This window comes from Scyliorhinus canicula, chromosome 14, assembly GCF_902713615.1.
Source record: "Scyliorhinus canicula chromosome 14, sScyCan1.1, whole genome shotgun sequence".
Classification (NCBI taxonomy): Eukaryota; Metazoa; Chordata; class Chondrichthyes; order Carcharhiniformes; family Scyliorhinidae; genus Scyliorhinus; species Scyliorhinus canicula.
Window position 1 is genome coordinate 64,922,780 of NC_052159.1, and position 18,241 is coordinate 64,941,020.

Here is an 18,241-nt window from a genome sequence, read left to right on the forward strand (position 1 = left end):
CCAGCTCCAATTTATGTTAAGGTTTTGTGAAAATCATGTTGATAACTATGGAGTGAATGGTCAGCTCCATGAAAAATGCAGTCAACGCCACTAAGTTAGAACCATTGCTGACATTTTGACTCTTGGGGAAAGTGTTTACCGTGATTTCCAGAGCATCATAATGCTCCTGCATTCTGATCTAATGCAGAGCAGCAGGAGTGTTGGTGTGCATTACCTGCAAAGTGACATTGGCCCATGGGAGAGGCACCTGCTGTCGTCTCTTCTGGGGAACGTCATTTCCACTCAGCCATCACCTATGTCACCAGTGACCTGGTCAGTGCCACGCAGTTAAAATGCACCACCCATGCCAAAGTGCTGCAGTTTGCAGTCAGGGCCTAATGGCCAATAGATGTCACAACCACAACAATAAAACAATGATAATAACAGACTATCGCGAGCGAATAGCCACAAATACTTTGCAAGAGTCAACTCACTGACGCAGAAAAGAGGTTGATTGAATGATTTCCTTCAGGTGGCGCAGGCTTGACTGACCAATACAGCATGTGAAAATAGGAAATCATACCTTGTTGACGATTTACAATCACAGAACCTTGCAGGTCAGAAGAAAGCCATTTGGCCCATCACACCCATGCCGGCTCTTTGAAAAAGCTGTTCAATTTAGTCGCACACCCCAATTTATTCTCAATAACCCTGCAAAGTAGTCCTCTGCAAGCACATATCCAATAATGTTTTAAAAATTGAAATTGAATCTGATTCTACCATCCGTTCCAGTAGTGTATTCCAGATACTACTGTGTAAAGCTATTTCTCACTTGCTCTCAAGTTGTTTTGCCAAATATTTAAACCTATGGCTTCTGCTTACTGGCTCATTTTAGTTCAATAATTCCACAACATGATCCACATCTCCATTTTCAGACCTTCAAATTTTGCCCCCTCCAAGTTCAATTGACTCCAATTATTCCTGAGTGCAGACGTAACAGCAGAAGGTTCAGATGACAATGGAGAAATGATACTCAGTGTGGTCGAAAAGGTCTGAATGTATGATGGAGAAAACCCATTACCATGAGTCATGAAACAGCATTACTGCAGACTTAACATGAATCCCTTCAGGCGGCATTATTTTCCTCTATATGACTGAAAATTTGGTTCAATGAAATGAAAAAATGTTCCAGAACTTAGTGGACAAAATTAAACTTGACAGTCGTACAATATGAGCAATAGCAAATCAGCAACCCACATTACACCCCAACCAACATTCTTTCTGTTGAAGTCAGTGGGTTGCCAGTACACTATCATCCATTTTACACCACAGCAAAAATAATTTCTGTCTGCAGGGTGAGCCTCTGAAATTCATAGAAATTGTGTCACTTTTTTTTTACCTCAAGGATCCAACTACTTTTGAAACTAGAGCTCCTGAGGCCTGTGACCACAAGAGGAATAAGTTCCACAATATATTGTGTTTCTTTACTGTTGCTGGGTCAAAGTCCTGGAACACCCTCCCGAACAGCACTGTGTCTGTATCTACACCACAGAGACTGTAGAGGTTCAAGAAGGCAGCTCACCACACCTTCTCAAAGGTTATTAGGGATGGGCAATAAATGTTGGCCTCACTAACGATGTCCACATCACATCAATGAATAAAAAAAGGCTCCTTCCAAAAATTAGTTTCCTTAGCAAGCAACTGTATGAAATATTCTGACTTCTGCATTAATATGTTGTTAGAGAAATCTAAAAATGTTGAAAAGCTTTGGTGTGCTTGATCACTGTTGATCCAGACCCAAATTCACACAGAGTATTATACCTGCATTGATACTGTGATCTCTTGCAGGGCAGCATCTGCTTCAGCTTGCTTGGTTTTCAGCAGTATGCTCTGCGCCGCTGCCTTTCTCTTCAGTTCATCAACGAGTGCTTTGGCTTCATTTAGTTTAGAAACTCCAGCCTATACCAACACATATCAAACAAAATTAGAATTTTGGCTTTGTTATTGCCGTACGCTGCACGTATTTCTTTCCGCAAATCAACATAAATGGGACAAAGTAGGGTATTAAAGTGGAATTTGTATGTGTCATATGAGGAACGGTTGAGGACTCTGGGTCTGTACTCGTTGGAGTTTAGAAGGATGAGGGGGGGATTTTATTGAAACTAACAGAATACTGCGAGGCCTGGATAGAGTGGACGTGGGGAGGATGTTTCCACTTGAAGGAAAAACTAGAAGCAAGGACACAATCTCAGATTAAAGGGACGATTCTTCAGAACAGAGATGAGAAATTTCTTCAGCCAGAGAGTGGTGAATCTGTGGAACTCTTTGCTGCAGAAGGCTGTCGAGGCCAAATCACTGAGTGTCTTTAAGACAGAGATAGATAGGTTCTTGATTAATAAGGGTTATGGGTGGAAGGCTGGAGAAAGGGGATGAGAAAACTATCAGCCATGATTGAATGGCGGAACAGACACGATGGACCGAGTGGCCTAATTCTGCTCCTATGTTTTATGGTCTTATGGTCTAATTCACAAGATTCTAAATCGTCTTTTCAATCAGAAAAAATATTTATCCACAGAATTTGTAAACAATTTTAACCAAATTATTCAATATAAATAACACCAGAGGATCTAGTATTTCCTTTGTTATGCGTTGTAAACTTCATGAGCTGTTTCTTGAATTTTCAACATGAATTCACTTAATGCAACGCTGATAGTGCACAATAATATGGGCTATTTGTACCAGGCAACCCAGCACTAGGATTGATAATGTTCATACTAAAGATATAAAAATCATGTCACTAATATGCCACTAATCAAGCCACTAAAATTGCCAGTTAGTAATCATCATTAATTGATTATTAGGTCATAACATGATCAATCTTCTCCAAATTGTATCCTCGATTATTCAAGGGTTGCGAACCACAGATACGGTCGAGATTCTACAATGGAAAAGGTGCGGAGCCAGGCTCCAAGTCTAGCTAAGATGGAACAGGGATTGAACCCTGTTGCAGCTTCATAAACCCTGTTCGTAAATTGGGAACAGATGTTCTCAGGGAAATGCACAACAGTAATGTGGGGATTGTTTAAGGCGCACTTGCTGCGAGTGCTGGATAGTTTTGACCTATTGAGACAAGGAAGGCATGGTAAGGTGAAGGAGCTTGGATGATAAGAGAAGTGGAGCTTCTAGTCGAGGAAGAAGGAAGCTTATGTAAGGTTGAGGAAGCAAGGTTCTGGCACGGCTCTAAAGGGTTACACGGTAGCCAGGAAGGAACTCAAAAATGGACTTAGGAGAGTTGGAAGAGGGCATGAAAAAGCCCTGGCAAGAAGGATTAGGGAAAAAAACCAAGGCATTCTACACTTATGTGACAAATAAGAGGGTGATCAGAGTGAGATTAGGGCCGATCAGGGATTGTGGAGGGAACTTGTGCCTAGAGTCTGAGGATGTAGGGGAGGCCCTAAATGAATATTTTGCTTCAGTATTCACGAGAGAGAGAGACCTTGTTGCTCGTGAGAACAGTGTGAACCAGGTTAATCAACTCAAACAGGTTGATATTAAGAAGGAGGATGTGCTGGAAATTTTGAAAAGCATCAGGATAGATAAGTCCCCTGGGCCAGAAGGGATATACCCAAGGTTACTACGGGAAGCAGGGGAAGAGTTTGCTGCGCCGTTGCCGATGATCTTTGCGTCCTCACTCTCCACTGGAGTAGTACGGATGATTGGGGGGAGGCGAAAGAAGTTCCCCTGTTCAAGAAAGGGAATAGGGAAATCCCTGGGAATTACAGAATAGTCAGTCTTACGTCTGCGGTGAGCAAAATACTGAAAAGTATTCTGAGAGATAGGAATATGATTATTTAAAGAAACATAGTTTGATTAAAGCTAGTCAGAATGGCTTTGTGAGGAGCAGGTTATGCCTCACAAGCCTCGTTGAATTCTTTGAGGGTGTGACGAGACACATTTATGAAGTTCAGATGTGGTGTATATGGATTTCAGTAAGGCACTTGACAAGATTCCCCATAGTAGGCTCATTAAGAAAGTCAGGGAGCATGGGATACAGGGAAATTTGGCTGTCTGGATACAGAATTGGCTGGCTGAAAGAACACAGTGAGTGGTAGTGGATGGAAAGTATTCCGCCTGGAGGTCGGTGACCAGTGGTGTATTGTAGGGATCTATTCTGGGACCTTTGCTCTTTGCGGTTTTTATAAATGACTTGGATGAGGAAGTGGAAGGGTGTGTTAGTAAGTTTGCCGATGACCGGAAGGTTGGTGGAGTTGTAGATAGTGTTGAGGGCTGTTTCAGGTTACAACAGGACATTGCCAGGGTGCAGAGCTAGGCTAAGAAGTGGCAGATGAAGTTCAACCTAGATAAACGTGAAGTGATTCATTTTGGAAGGTCTAATTTGAATGTTAAATACAGGGTAAAAGGCAGGATTCTTGGAAGTGTGGAGGAAGAGGGATCTTGGGGTCCACGTACATAGACCCCTCAAAGTTGCCACCCAGGTTGATGGGGTTGTTAAGAAGGCATATGGTGTGTTGGCTTTCATTAACAGGGGGATTGAGTTTAAAAGCCTCGAGATTTTGCTGCAGCTTTATAAAACCGTGGTTAGACCACACTTGGAATATTGTATCCAGTTCTGGTCGCCTCATTATAGGAAGGATGTGGATGCTTTGGAGAGGGTGCAGAGGTGATTTACCAGGATGCTGCCTGGAGTAGAGGGCATGCCTTATGAAGAAAGGTTGAGGGAGCTATGGTTTTGCTCACTGGAGCAAAGAAGGAAGAGAGATGACTTGATAGAGGTATACAAGGTGATGAAAGGCATGGATAGAGTGAATAGCCAGAGACTTTTCCCCAGGGCGGAAAAGGTTGTCACGAGGAGACATAATTTTAAGGTGATTGGAGGAAGGTATAGGGGAGATGTCAGAGGTTGGATCTTTACACAGAGTGGTGGGTGCATGGAATGAACTGCAAGCGGAGGTGGTAGAGTCAGAGTTATTAGGGGCATTTAAGCGACTCTTGGACAGGCACATGGACAGCAGTAAATTGAAGGGGTGTAGGTTAGGTTGATCTTAGATTAGGATAAGTGGTCGGTACAACATCGTGGGCCGAGGGGCCTGTACTGTGCTGTACTGTTCTATGTTCTATGAACCCTGTGCTGTTGGAATTATTATGAACCAAATGTTAGCCACCAAACAACCATGCTAACCAGCTCCTCAACCTGCCGAATATTTAACTATAATAATGGCCGCTATTCAGCCAGTGCAGCGCAATGGGTGAATCCTGCGAGAGCCCCAAATCAAGCTCCGAGCCGGGGCCATCATGGGTCACCCAACTCGCTCCACCTGGCATAATCTGGATCGTGTCTTCGCTGGGTATGATTCAGAGCCGCAAATTTAAATGAGCCATTAGGCTCATTTAAATACACAGATGCTGCTATCACCTGGCGCCCAGGAATCAACAGCCGTGCCTGCGAGACTTTGACAGGGCACTGTTTAGCACTGGTTTACACAGACGTGGACTAGGCTTGATGGCATCTTAGGGGGGTTTTCAGGCATTAGAGAGCTCAGGGTAGTCAGGGACAGGACATGGTTGTACCCCGGTACTCCTTCAGCACCCGAGCTCATTGGCACTGCCAGCCTGGCATCTTGACAGTGCTACCCGGGGGTTAGCACTGGCGGGGTTCAGGCCCAGCGTGGCTTTGAACATTAGAGCGGGGGGGTTCTATGGGCATCGGGAAGGTTGGGGGATGAAGAGGAGGGTGCATAAAGCGAGAGGATGCCTGAAAGGGGGGGGACTCAGAGATCGGGGCTGAGGTCAAAATGGCCCCAATCTGTTAGGAGCAGCAGCAAGAAATTGACTAATGTGTGGCCGAAAGTGAACTTAGAATTATTTCTGCTCAATCGTGCCCAATGTCTTTTGCATCTACATGAATGCAATGATTCAAACTACTTCAATTGGTTACACTAATCATGTAATATTAATCCTGATGCCAGCAAAGTCCAACATGTCTGAGAATCATATTCCAAAATAAAAGAACAGTTATTGTACTCCTACATTGAAAACTACAATTTAAATTATTTGAAATAATTTAGAATTTACCTAAGCTCAAGTAACTTCAAATATTTAGAAATTCAAGTATTAGATGATACTTTAGCTCAGTTGAAAATCATGACCTCGTCAAGCCCTGGAGATGCTCAAGGGTCTGTTCATGTTAGAAAAACAAGGGTGAGTTTTAAGGGATTTATATTTGTATTAATAAAGTACAGTTTTAAGTGGATTTAATTTAATGTTTCTGGGCCTGGAAAGTTAAAACCTATAGTTAGATTCATGCTGGAAAAAGTTGTTTATGTGTATGGGAATTGGTTAAGTTCCAACTGTGTTCTGCTTAGACAGGGCTACGGCATGAAGAATACAAAGGCATAAGCATGTGGGTGTTGCTTAGCAACTGGAGCCCTCTAAGGTAGAAAAGTTTTTAAGTTTTAATTTAGATAATTTGATTGCAGTTGGAGACAAGATCTTGGGGAGTGAATGTCTCTTAGCACTGCCAGAAGAAAGGCTAGACTGGATGGCTCCTTCAAAGAGGCAGGCTTCCTAAAGTACAAGTTAGAGTCCAGGAATTGGGAGGGAAAGAGTGGTTAGTACGACTGGAATTAAGTGAACAGAGACCAACATTTGTTCAGAAGAATTCAAGGAAGAGTCAAGGGTGTTCTGAATTAAAGAAACAATTACAGGTACCAGATTTAATGTGGGACAACAGCCTTCAAATGCAAAAAAAAATTCTGATGCCATTTTAATGCAGGTAGGAAATTGAAAATTAAAGCAATTGTGAGCAGTTATCACAGCAGCCAAGAAAAATCAATCCTGAAGGGTTGGAGTGAAATCGTGGAATGCGTATGCTATTAAAATGGATCGGAAGCTTTGCTTCAAAGTGTCATTTGGACAACCTGGTCTGGATATCAGAATGCAAACCACCAAGGGAAAGGATTCTAATTATAAGAGAAGGTTTTAGAACATAGAACATAAAATATTACAGCGCAGTACGGGCCCTTCGGCCCTCGATGTTGCGCCGACCTGTGAAACCATCTGAAGCCTATCTGACCTACACTATTCCATTTTCATCCATATGTCTATCCAGTGACCACTTAAATGCCCTTAAAGTTGGTGAGTCTACTACTGTTGCAGGCAGGGCGTTCCACACCCCTACTACTCTCTGAGTAAAGAAACTGCCTCTGACATCTGTCCAATATCTACCACCCCTCAATTTAAAGCTATGTCCCCTCGTGTTGGTCATCACCATCCGAGGAAAGAGACTCTCACTGTCCACCCTATCTAACCCTCTGACTATCTTATATGTCTCTATTAAGTCACCTCTCAGCCTTCTCCTCTCTAACGAAAACAACCTCAAGTCCCTGAGCCTTTCCTCGTAAGACCTTCCCTCCATACCAGGCAACATCCTAGTAAATCTCCTCTGAACCCTTTCCAAAGCTCCCACATCCTTCCTATAATGTGGTGATCAGAACTGCACGCAGTACTCCAGGAGCGGCCGCACTAGAGTTATGTATAGCTGCAGCATGACCTTGTGGCTCAGAAACTCAATCCCCCTACTGATAAAGGCTAGCACACCATATGCCTTCTTAACAGCCCTATTAACCTGGGTGGCAACTTTCAGGGATTTATGTACGTGGATGCCGAGATCTCTCTGTTCATCTACACTACCAAGAATCTTGCCATTAGCCCAGTACTCTGCATTCCTGTTACTCCTTCCAAAGTGAACCACCTCACACTTTTTCGCATTAAACTCCATCTGCCACCTCTCAGCCCAGCTCTGCAGCTTATCTATGTCCCTCTGTATCCTATAACATCCTTCAGCACTATCCACAACTCCACCGACCTTCGTGTCATCTTCAAATTTACTAACTCATCCTTCTACACCCTCTTCCAGGTCATTTATAAAAATGACAAGCAGCAGTGGCCCCAAAACAGATCCTTGCGGTACACCACTAGTAACTGAACTCCAGGATGAACATTTGCCATCAACCACCACCCTCTGTCTTCTTTCAGCTAGCCAATTACTGATCCAAACCGCTAAATCACCTTCAATCCCATACTTCCTTATTTTCTGCAATAGCCTACCGTGGGGAACCTTATCAAACGCCTTACTGAAATCCATATACACCACATCAACCGCTTTACCCTCATCCACCTGTTTGGTCACCTTCTCAAAAAACTCAATAAGGTTTGTGAGGCATGACCTACCCTTCACAAAACCGTGTTGACTATCGCTAATCAACTTGTTCTTTTCAAGATGATTATAAACCCTATCTCTTATAACCTTTTCCAACATTTTACCCACAACCGAAGTAAGGCTCACAGGTCTATAATTACCAGGGTTGTCTCTACTCCCCTTCTTGAACAAGGGGACAACATTTGCTATCCTCCAGTCTTCCGGCACTATTCCTGTCGACAAAGACAACATAAAGATCAAGGACAAAGGCTCTGCAATCTCCTCCCTGGCTTCCCAGAGAGTCCTAGGATAAATCCCATCTGGCTCAGGGGACTTATCTATTTTTACATTATCCAAAATTGCTAACACCTCCTCCTTGTGAACCTTAATTCCATCTAGCCTGGTCGACTGTACCCGAGTATTCTCCTCGACAACATTGTCTTTCTCCAGTGTAAACACTGCCAAAAAATATCCATTTAACGTTTCCCCTATCTCCTCTGATTCCACACACAACTTTCCACTACTATCCTTGATTGGCCCTAATCTTACTCTAGTCATTCTTTTGTTCCTGATATACCTATAGAAAGCCTTAGGGTTTTCCTTGATCCTATCCGCCAACGACTTTTCGTTTTAAAGTGTTCTTTTTTTGGGAGTAGAATTTGGATACTCTTACATGACAATCATCTAGGGATTCTGAGGAGAAATCCAAAGGTACAAACCTGGGTCCAGAGTGGAGTGCATGTATTTTACCACAGTCATTTTGTGTGCTTAAAAGGGACTTTTTGTGTTAATGAGTCCCTTGTAGCTAAAATGTATTCTATAATCCATGTTAATCTTTAAATCTGTGTATTTTTGTTAAGGCAAGGGGGAGGGGGAAATGAGTATTGTATAATAATCCAACTTTTCATGTTTAACAAATGTTTTTTTCTTGTAGTTACAACTAAATTGTGGTCCAGTGACACTATTCCCCCACATTTTATTTTAAAAAGTAAAAGTTAGGAGGCGGGATTTTGCGTTTCATAAACCAAATGCTGATGGTCAGACAGAATCTGTGAACTTCTGCGACAGTAAAATGGGCGCTGCTCCGGGAGCAATTCAACAACCATTAATGGGCGAGCACCGACGTCACGAGGAATACAAGCGATTCCAATGAAAAATCGTGTTGGGCCGCTGGGGTCGGAATGGACACTCGAGAGACTGACAAGCTGCTGCTGCATTTTAGCACTGTGCTCCGCAAAACTCACACTCATCCCAGCAAACAAGATGGCAGCAGGGAGAGTGCCACCCCGGTTCGCGGACACTCACCTCGAGACACTGCTAGACGCTGTGGAGGAGAGGCGGGCTACCCTGTACTATGGCGGGGCGGGGTGGGAGGACGATGCCACCTGCCGCCATACACCAGGCGTGGGTGCAGATGGCAGATGCCGTGAGCGGCGTGGGGTCCACTGACAGGACCAGGCAGCAGTGTCACAAAATACTGCACAACCTCCTCAGGACGGGCAGGGTGAGTAGTGAGTAGGCAGCACTGTGCCCCTGGCACCTAGACCCCGTCCCACACACCTGGATTGACACCGGACCCCACTCGTTGGCGGTGTGCGCACACTCTACTCTGCACCACATGCCAGCACCTATGCCGCCTGCCATGGCCGCGTGCCCTAGCCATGAAGGCCATCAGGTACCGACCCTTGTGATGCATGTCTCCGGCTGCCTAACACTGTGCGTTGTCTCCACCTCCCCCCCAGGAGAAGGCGGCCCATAACTGCCAGGAGATGGAAAAGACAGGAGGGGGATCGCCGAACTTGCTGCCCATCACCACAGCGGAGCAGCAGGCATTGCACCTGGTTAGTGGGCCCTGAGAGAGGGCATACACCGATGTGGCGGTCAGCATCAATGAATAAGTGAGACCCCGCTGAGTTGCGGTTTCCCATGGCACATGTGTCACCACCCCCACCACCAACCCCACACACCCTTCCACCACTGCCACCCAACCACCCTCCACAGCCACAACCATCACACAACCGCCTGCAGGGGCAGGACGCGGTGCCGACCATGCATGCCACCCAGGATAACACTGCACGGATGGTGACCACGGTGGTGGCCTTTGGGCAATGGTATCGCCCATTGGTCAGGATGTCCAAGACTTGGGGCACTCTGTGTAGATGGTGGCCAAGGCACAGGACAGGGCTGCCCTGTCACAGGCAGCCATGTATCACAGTGTGGCCCCGTCACAGCGGGTCATGGTTGAGGGCTTCAGTGGTATTGCCCGGGTGCTGGCAGACCTGAGCCAGGCACAGAAGGAATTGGCATAGTCACTGGCTAATGTGGCACAGACCCAGAAGGAGGTGGCACAGCCACTGGTTGATGTGGCACAGTCCCAGAGGAAGGTGCGCAGTCACTGGGTGCCACAAAGCCAGAGGGAGGTGGTCCATGGCCACGTGGATTGAGACCCTGGTCAAAACGGGAGCAGGCCTTCAGGACTGGCAGTGCCAGGTGCCGGGGAGCCACAGGGTTTAGCTTCGCCACTCCCCTGTGCCAAGGAGTACCCCAGGGAGCCATTGCGCTCCCCAAGTGAGGAGGATATGATGGGGCCAATGTCAGAGACTCCCACAGGGTGGTGCCAAAACACCACAGCTCCTCAGACCAACTCCATCTAGTCCCTGGAGCATCTGATAGGGTGCGGGCAGAACAGGACGGCACCACATCAACTGGAACATCTGAGCGCATCCAGGCCGATTGCCCCGGAAGAGAGCCGATAAAGAGAACCCGGGTCACAGGATGGGAATAGCCTGTCCCTGCTATCAGGGGTACCGTTGGCTGACACTGCCCATGCCAGCGGTATGCTCCATGGCCCCTGTCTGGCGCTCTCCTGCAGGGGCTACTGTGGGCGTTGCTCTTGGGTGAACTGCGTGATGCCCCGCTGGTGGGTGGCGGCCGGTTGGAGGCGGGAAGAGAGAGGAGTTGGTGGGGTGGAGGTGGAAGGTGGGGGCTGCGGTGTTGGAAAGGTGGAGTGGGGTGTGGGATGTGCGGGTGGTGGGGTGGAGCTGGGGTGCGGGGTGTGGTGGGGTGGAGGCACACATGCAGTAGGTTTCACTCTGCTCAACCATGGGCTATGGTGGTCAGTCAGTGGGGTGCACAGCAAGGTGACTGCCTTGCTGACTGTGGCCAAGGCAGTCTGTGCCTAAATGCTCCAGTCCTGTGGGGAGGTCACCCTGACCTCATAGCCCATTTCCTGGTCACCCCCGTCACCCCCCACTCCCCCACGCCCAGGCCTGGCAAACGCCAGCACCCATGACCAACCCTGCCAGTGGCAGGACCAGCAGCCCACAGTCTTACCTCTGCATGTCCTACCTCCTCTCTCTCCTCATTAGCCACAGCGCCTGTTTCCCGATTTGTAAAACCACAAGTGAAACACGCCGTCAGTAATTCCTCCTGACGGAGGTCCCGGATAATACCAGGTCAGGATAGTTAATGATTTGCGGATGGCGTTTATTGTATGTACTGCGAAGAACTCATTGACGCTGCTGTCGAGGTACTGGAGCATGGCATTCTGTCAGGGTTCCCGCGCGGCCACGATTTTGGCCTCATGACTGTTCTCCACCCAATCGCCTTTATAGATTCTGGCATCGGCTGAGGCAGAATCCCGCGCACGCTCTTTTCAACCAGGGAGCCATTCTGTTATAACACTAAATGGGATCTTAACAGTTCAATAACAGATATTTGCTATAGGTCAAGACTCAATTAATTTAATATTTTATCATGTGAGAGTACCTTTAAGAAATGGGTGTTTATAAATGGGTGTTTAAGAAATGTACCTTTAAGAAATTAGTATTTATCAGTGATGTCAGAGTGTGGGTGGAGCTGGGCTGTCTGTCAGATTTTTACTTTCATTTTAGGGATTTTGCTGCAGGGTGTGTTTGAGTTTTGTTTTCAGAGCTGGATAGCTGCAGTCACAGCCAGAAGGGGTATTAGTCTCTCCCTCTGTAATCTAAAAACTGTAAATTGATCCTTTGGTGATTTAAAACTAATAATTTCTCTCAGTAGTGACTTTAACCTGATGTGCTTCTGTTAAAAGTGTTTTAAAGTCTTATGGATGTTAAAAGGACAGCTTAAGGATTACTTAGCGTTGTATTCTTTGGAGGCTGTATTTGAATTAATGGTTGCTAAGATGTTAACTGTATGTTTTAAAAAGGTTAACTTGAGTTCATAGAATAAACATTGTTTTGCTTTAAAAAATACTTTTCCAGTTCTGCTGTACCACACCTGTAGAGTGGGCCATGTGCTCCCCATACCACAATCTATTAAAGGTTGTGGGTCAGGTGAACTCCATCATACACTTTGGAGTTCTCTAAACCCTGGCCCTAAACAATTTACAATTTCCCCAACGATGTGGGCCATCATGGTTTGCTTAAGAACAAGTCCTTCTCTCTTTAGGAAGCATTATCCAGTTGTAGCAGCAGAATTCTTCCAAAGTGTAGAAGCCTGTATCAGCACACTATCAGTTATGTTATGCTTAAATTTGAACCAGTCCCAGGACCTGTTTGTAAGCGACAACCAATAAGCATTGGAGGGGGGGTGGTGGTGGTGGTGGTGGTGGTGGGGGTGGGGGGGGGGGGGGGGGGGGGGGGGGGGGGGCGTGCACACATATCCCTTTGTAACTTTCACTTTCATTTAGGCTAAACAAGAGAACCTTGTAATACAAGTTTTTCATGTTGGGATTGTACAAGTGTATAATAACTGAAACCACTGTTGGTGTTGTCATTTTTGATGCGTGAGTTGATTTCTGTCTTATAACTGTGAATATAAAATGTGAAAAGCTCAGTAAAAATACCTTCAAAAAAGTATGTAAAATTGTGCCGAGCATTAGTAGTTTGCGAATAGTAAATCATCACTATGCAGTAGATGCATTACTTTACATACATCACACCTTTCTGAATTAATTTGTTTACAACGTGTGTGACGCATTCCTCCTAAAAGGACTAATCCTCACTCAAACTCTGTTGCTGCAAAGTACTTGTTTTTTAAAATGCTTTTAGCAGGCTGAAATTGTCAGAGCAATTTGAACAAAGATTTTCTGCATTTTCTGTGGCATGTACTTTAATAAAAACAGAAAGTGCTAGGAAGTACCCAGCAGGACAAGCATCATCTCTAAAGAGAGGAACAGAGTTAGGCTTGCAGTCAGCTGATGACTTTTCACCAGAACACAAATTGTTAAAGTTGAGAATTTATTAGTCACAGGAGAATTGAAAATTTGCGATTTGCTGCTATTCTAGCCAATCGCATTTTATGATTCACATTGATACTTTTAAAGTACCTGTAAATGACTCTGCCGTTTCATCAAATCAGTTTTCTTAGTATTGTAGATCGAGCTGTATACATTCAAGAAAATCATGTATCTGTGTGGAGTAGCTCCATATGCTTTGCAAGACTCATGAATCATCAGGAAAGACTTTGTAAGATCAGCATCACCTGCAGACAAAAGCACAGAATCAGCAAGAAGTAAAATTTGCATTTAGATGATATACACCAGATTATAGATCTTTTTAAAAAAGTGACAGTGAAATTATGCACTGTAACCTTGTTTAATTGAGTAGTCTACAGAAAACAGCACATTGGAAATACATTTTCATCATCTCCAGGATAATATATATTGCTTTTTGATAATGCATTTGTCTTTAACAAATATGTTGTGATTCACAGAATTTTAAATCTGTACTTGATTTGATTTATTGGATAACTTTGTATACAAAAAACTCACTTCATTTTACTACAACATCCTGCATTCACCCATACATTACTGAAATTCATTTACCGAGCTCTGATTTGTCCCAAGCTTTCACCGAAACATTGGCCCCAGTTTAGAGGTAATTGCTGAAGATGGCCCACAAAGGTGAACTCAGGAAATTAGATGACTTTGGAGTTTCACGTGCCTTAAGGGTTTAAACTAAAATAATTCCGGGAAATGCTGCTAAGATTCTGAGTGTTGTTTCCTAAAATATCCTTGCACAAATTCCAGCCCCACATAGATCCAGATACCACTGCCCAGTCTTAGTACATTCCAAGAACTGTACTACAGCTTCAGGCGATATCAAGACACCAGATTCTGGTCAGCAGGTCACTCAAGAAAGCCAGTAATATTGATAAACTAGAAAACAGCAACAATGATTTTGGGCCATTCAGAAATTTTTCAAGATTTCTATGACCGTCCTGTCCGTCACTGACTCCAAAAGTATTTTGTATTGTTATTGCTATCACAAACATCTGGTGCAAACCTTGGCCTATCCTTGAATGTTGCCAAAACAAAACTCAGATATCAACTCACACATACCCATGTGTGACCTGCTCAGTCAAATATTCCACCTCGTATACATATTGAAGGGGAGATTCTGGAATATGTTGAATACTTCTCATAACCAGCTATCTCATTCAAAAGAGTACCATTTATGAGCCGGTCCAACACAGAATCAGCAGCGCCAGATCAGCCTTCTACAAACTATGGTAGAAAGTGTTGAACAAAGATTACCCCAAGTCAATAAAAGTCCTGTTGTACAGAGCAATGGTCATCACCCCACACCTGTACTGTAGTGAGATCTGGACTGTACATCAGAAACACATAAAAGCAGCGGAAAATATTTCCCACGAATGCCTCCACTGCATCCTTCAGTTCAATTGGAGGACCATCGAACAAATGCTAGTGCCCAACTTGATGCCAGCTCCAACATTCAGGCAAATCTCCTGCAAAATCAATTTCGATGGACTTGACACGGTGTCTGCACGGCCAAAACATGACTCCCCCACAAGCGCTTGGTTTCTCAACTTTCAATGGCCAATGTTCTAAGGGTGGACAAAGAAAATGTTGCAAAGACATGAAACTCCTTTAAGCATGGCAGCATTAACACTAATGACTGGGAGCAGCCTGCTATCATTAGTCAAACTGACATCAAGTTGAATCATGCTTTGAATCCAAACACCTTGGTGATGAGGCGGTGCAGCTGCAGAGAATGAAAGAAAAGGAAGCAGATCCTACACTCTGAATTCCATTATGTCATGAGGCATCCTACTACATTTGCTCAAAGATCTGTCGGGTGACAGTCAGCCTGTTTGGTGACATGACGATCTATGGCAGAAATTCACAACCCTGTGTAGACATCATCCTTGAATCAAGGGACAGTTGACAGTGATGATGCCGTCACAGAAATCAGCAGAACAGAAAATGTAACAGTGAGACTCGATTTTCATCAGCAACCCTATTGACTATAATGATAATAATAAACTATAACGTCTGTTTGCCATATTGATGGCCATGTGAACATATATTAAACTAATTAAAGCTACTGAACTGTTTTTTTTAAATAAATACTTTTTATTGATGTTTTTACAAAATACAAAATATAAACATCATAACTCTATTAACGTACACCCGCGGTAACACCCCGTAAACAGTGCCCCCCAGCTGCAAGAGCAACTTCAAACAAAAGGAAAAAAAAAACAAAAAAAAACAAAACAGAAACCAAAAGACAGAGAAAAGAGAAAAAGAAAAAAGAACAAGGGAGAGAGATAGCACCCTCCACAAACCCATGTGTACAGTTCTCCCTCCCCCCCCCGTCCTTACCCCACCTCCCCGGGTTGCTGCTGCTGTCGGCCTATTTCCCTACCGTTCCGCCAGGAAGTCCAGAAAGGGCTGCCACCGCCTGAAAAACCCTTGTACTGATCCCCTCAGGGCAAATTTCACCCTCTCCAATTTAATGAACCCTGCCATATCCGAGATCCAGGCCTCCACGCTTGGGGGCCTCGCATCCTTCCACTGGAGCAAGATCCTCCGCCGGGCTACTAGGGACGCAAAGGCCAGGACCCCAGCCTCTATCGCCTCCTGCACTCCCGGCTCCACTGCCACCCCAAAAATTGCGAGTCCCCAGCCTGGCTCGACCCTGGATCCCACCACCCTCGACACCGTCTTTGCTACCCCCTTCCAAAACTCCCCCAACGCTGGGCACGCCCAAAACATATGGGCGTGGTTCGCTGGGCTCCCCGAGCACCTAGCACACCTGTCTTAGCCCCCGAAAAACCTACTCATCCTCGTCCCGGTCATGTGAGCCCTATGTAGCATATTGAACTGTATGAGGCTAAGCCTCGCACAGGAAGAGGAGGAATTCACTCTCTCCAGGGCATCCGCCCATGTCCCCTCCTCAATCTCCTCACCCAGCTCCTCTTCCCATTTACCCTTCAGTTCCTCCACCGAGGCCTCGTCCACCTCCTGCATCACCCGGTATATGTCCGAGATCCTCCCTCCTCCGACCCACACCCCCAAGAGCACCCTATCCCGCACCCCCCGTGGAGGCAGCAAGGGGAACCCCTCCACCTGCTGCCTGCCAAACGCCCTCACCTGGATGTACCTAAACATGTTCCCCGGGGGGAGCCCAAACTTCCCCTCTAACTCCCCCAAGCTCGCGAACCTCCCCTCCACAAACAGGTCCCTCAACCTCCTAACCCCTGCCCTGTGCCAGCCCCGGAATCCGCCATCAATGCTCCCTGGGACGAACCGATGGTTCCCCCGTATCGGGGCCTCCATCGAGCCCCCCATTTCTCCTCTGTGCCGTCTCCATTGCCCCCAGATTTTGAGGGTAGCCGCCACCACCGGGCTCGTGGTATACCTCGTTGGAGGGAGCGGCAACGGCGCCGTTACTAGCGCTTCCAGGCTCGCCGCCTGGAAGACGCCGCCTCCATCCTCTTCCACGCTGCCCCCTCCTCGCCCATTACCCACTTACGCACCATCGCTGCGTTGGCCGCCCAGTAGTACCCACAGAGGTTGGGCAACGCCAGCCCCCCCCTATCCCTGCCTCGTTCCAGGAACACTCTTCGAACCCTTGGAGTCCCATGCGCCCGCACAAATCCCGTAATACTGCTGTTGACCCTCCTGAAAAATGCCTTTGGGATAAAGATGGGGAGGCACTGGAACAAGAACAAAAACCTCGGGAGCACCGTCATCTTGACGGACTGCACCCTCCACGCCAGTGACAGCGGTAACATATCCCACCTCTTAAACTCCTCCTCCATCTGCTCCACCAACCTTGTGAGGTTGAGCTTGTGCAGGGCCCCCCAACTCCCAGCCACCTGGACCCCTAGGTACCTGAAGCTCTTCCCTGCCTGCTTCAGTGGGAGCCTACCAATCCCCTCCTCTTGATCCCCCGGATGCACCACAAAAACCTCGCTCTTGCCCAGGTTCAGCTTATACCCCGAGAAACCCCCGAATTCCCCAAGGATCCTCATCACCTCCGGCATCCCCCCCACCGGGTCCGCCACATACAGCAGCAGGTCGTCTACGTACAGTGACACTCGATGCTCCTCCTCCCCCCCGCACCATGCCCCTCCAGTTCCCTGACTCCCTCAATGCCATGGCCAGGGGCTCAATTGCCAACGCGAAGAGCAAGAGGGACAGGGGGCACCCCTGTCTCGTCCTCCGATGCAGCCGAAAGTACTCCGACCTCCTCCTATTCGTGGCTACACTTGCCATCGGGGCCTCGTAGAGCAGCCTCACCCACCGAATAAACCCCTCCCCAAACCCAAACCTCTCCAACACCTCCCACAAGTACTCCCACTCCACCCTATCGAAGGCCTTCTCCGCGTCCAACGCCACCACTATCTCCGCCTCCCCTTCCACTGCCGGCATCATAATGACATTGAGGAGTCTTCGCACATTTGTGTTCAGCTGCCTTCCCTTCACAAACCCCGTCTGGTCCTCATGTATGATCTCCGGCACACAATCCTCTATTCTAGTGGCCAGGATCTTTGCCAGCAGCTTAGCGTCGGCGTTCAGCAACAAAATCGGCCTATATGATCCACACTGCAGAGGGTCCTTGTCCCGCTTCAGGATCAAGGAAATCAGCGCCCGCGACATAGTTGGTGGCAAAGCCCCCCCCTCCCATGCCTCGTTAAAGGTCCGGACCAACAGTGGGCCCAACAGGTCCAAATACTTTTTATAGAATTCCGCCGGAAACCCGTCCGGCCCCGGCGCCTTCCCCGACTGCATGCTCCCTATCCCTTTGACAA

General features: G+C 46.6%; 1 protein-coding gene across 2 annotated transcripts in view; it reads right to left on the reverse strand.

Moving 5' to 3' along the window:
• LOC119977114 (cytoplasmic dynein 2 heavy chain 1) overlaps positions 1–18,241 on the reverse strand; it is a 734,352-nt gene that overhangs the window by 414,033 nt on the left and 302,078 nt on the right. For both annotated transcript variants that reach the window (XM_038817726.1, XM_038817724.1), the window contains exons 54-55: positions 13,509–13,663; positions 1,801–1,938 (exon numbers count right to left, since the gene is read on the reverse strand). In XM_038817726.1, the coding sequence (XP_038673654.1) occupies positions 1,801–1,938; positions 13,509–13,663 (293 nt within the window). The remainder of the gene's footprint in view (positions 1–1,800; positions 1,939–13,508; positions 13,664–18,241) is intronic.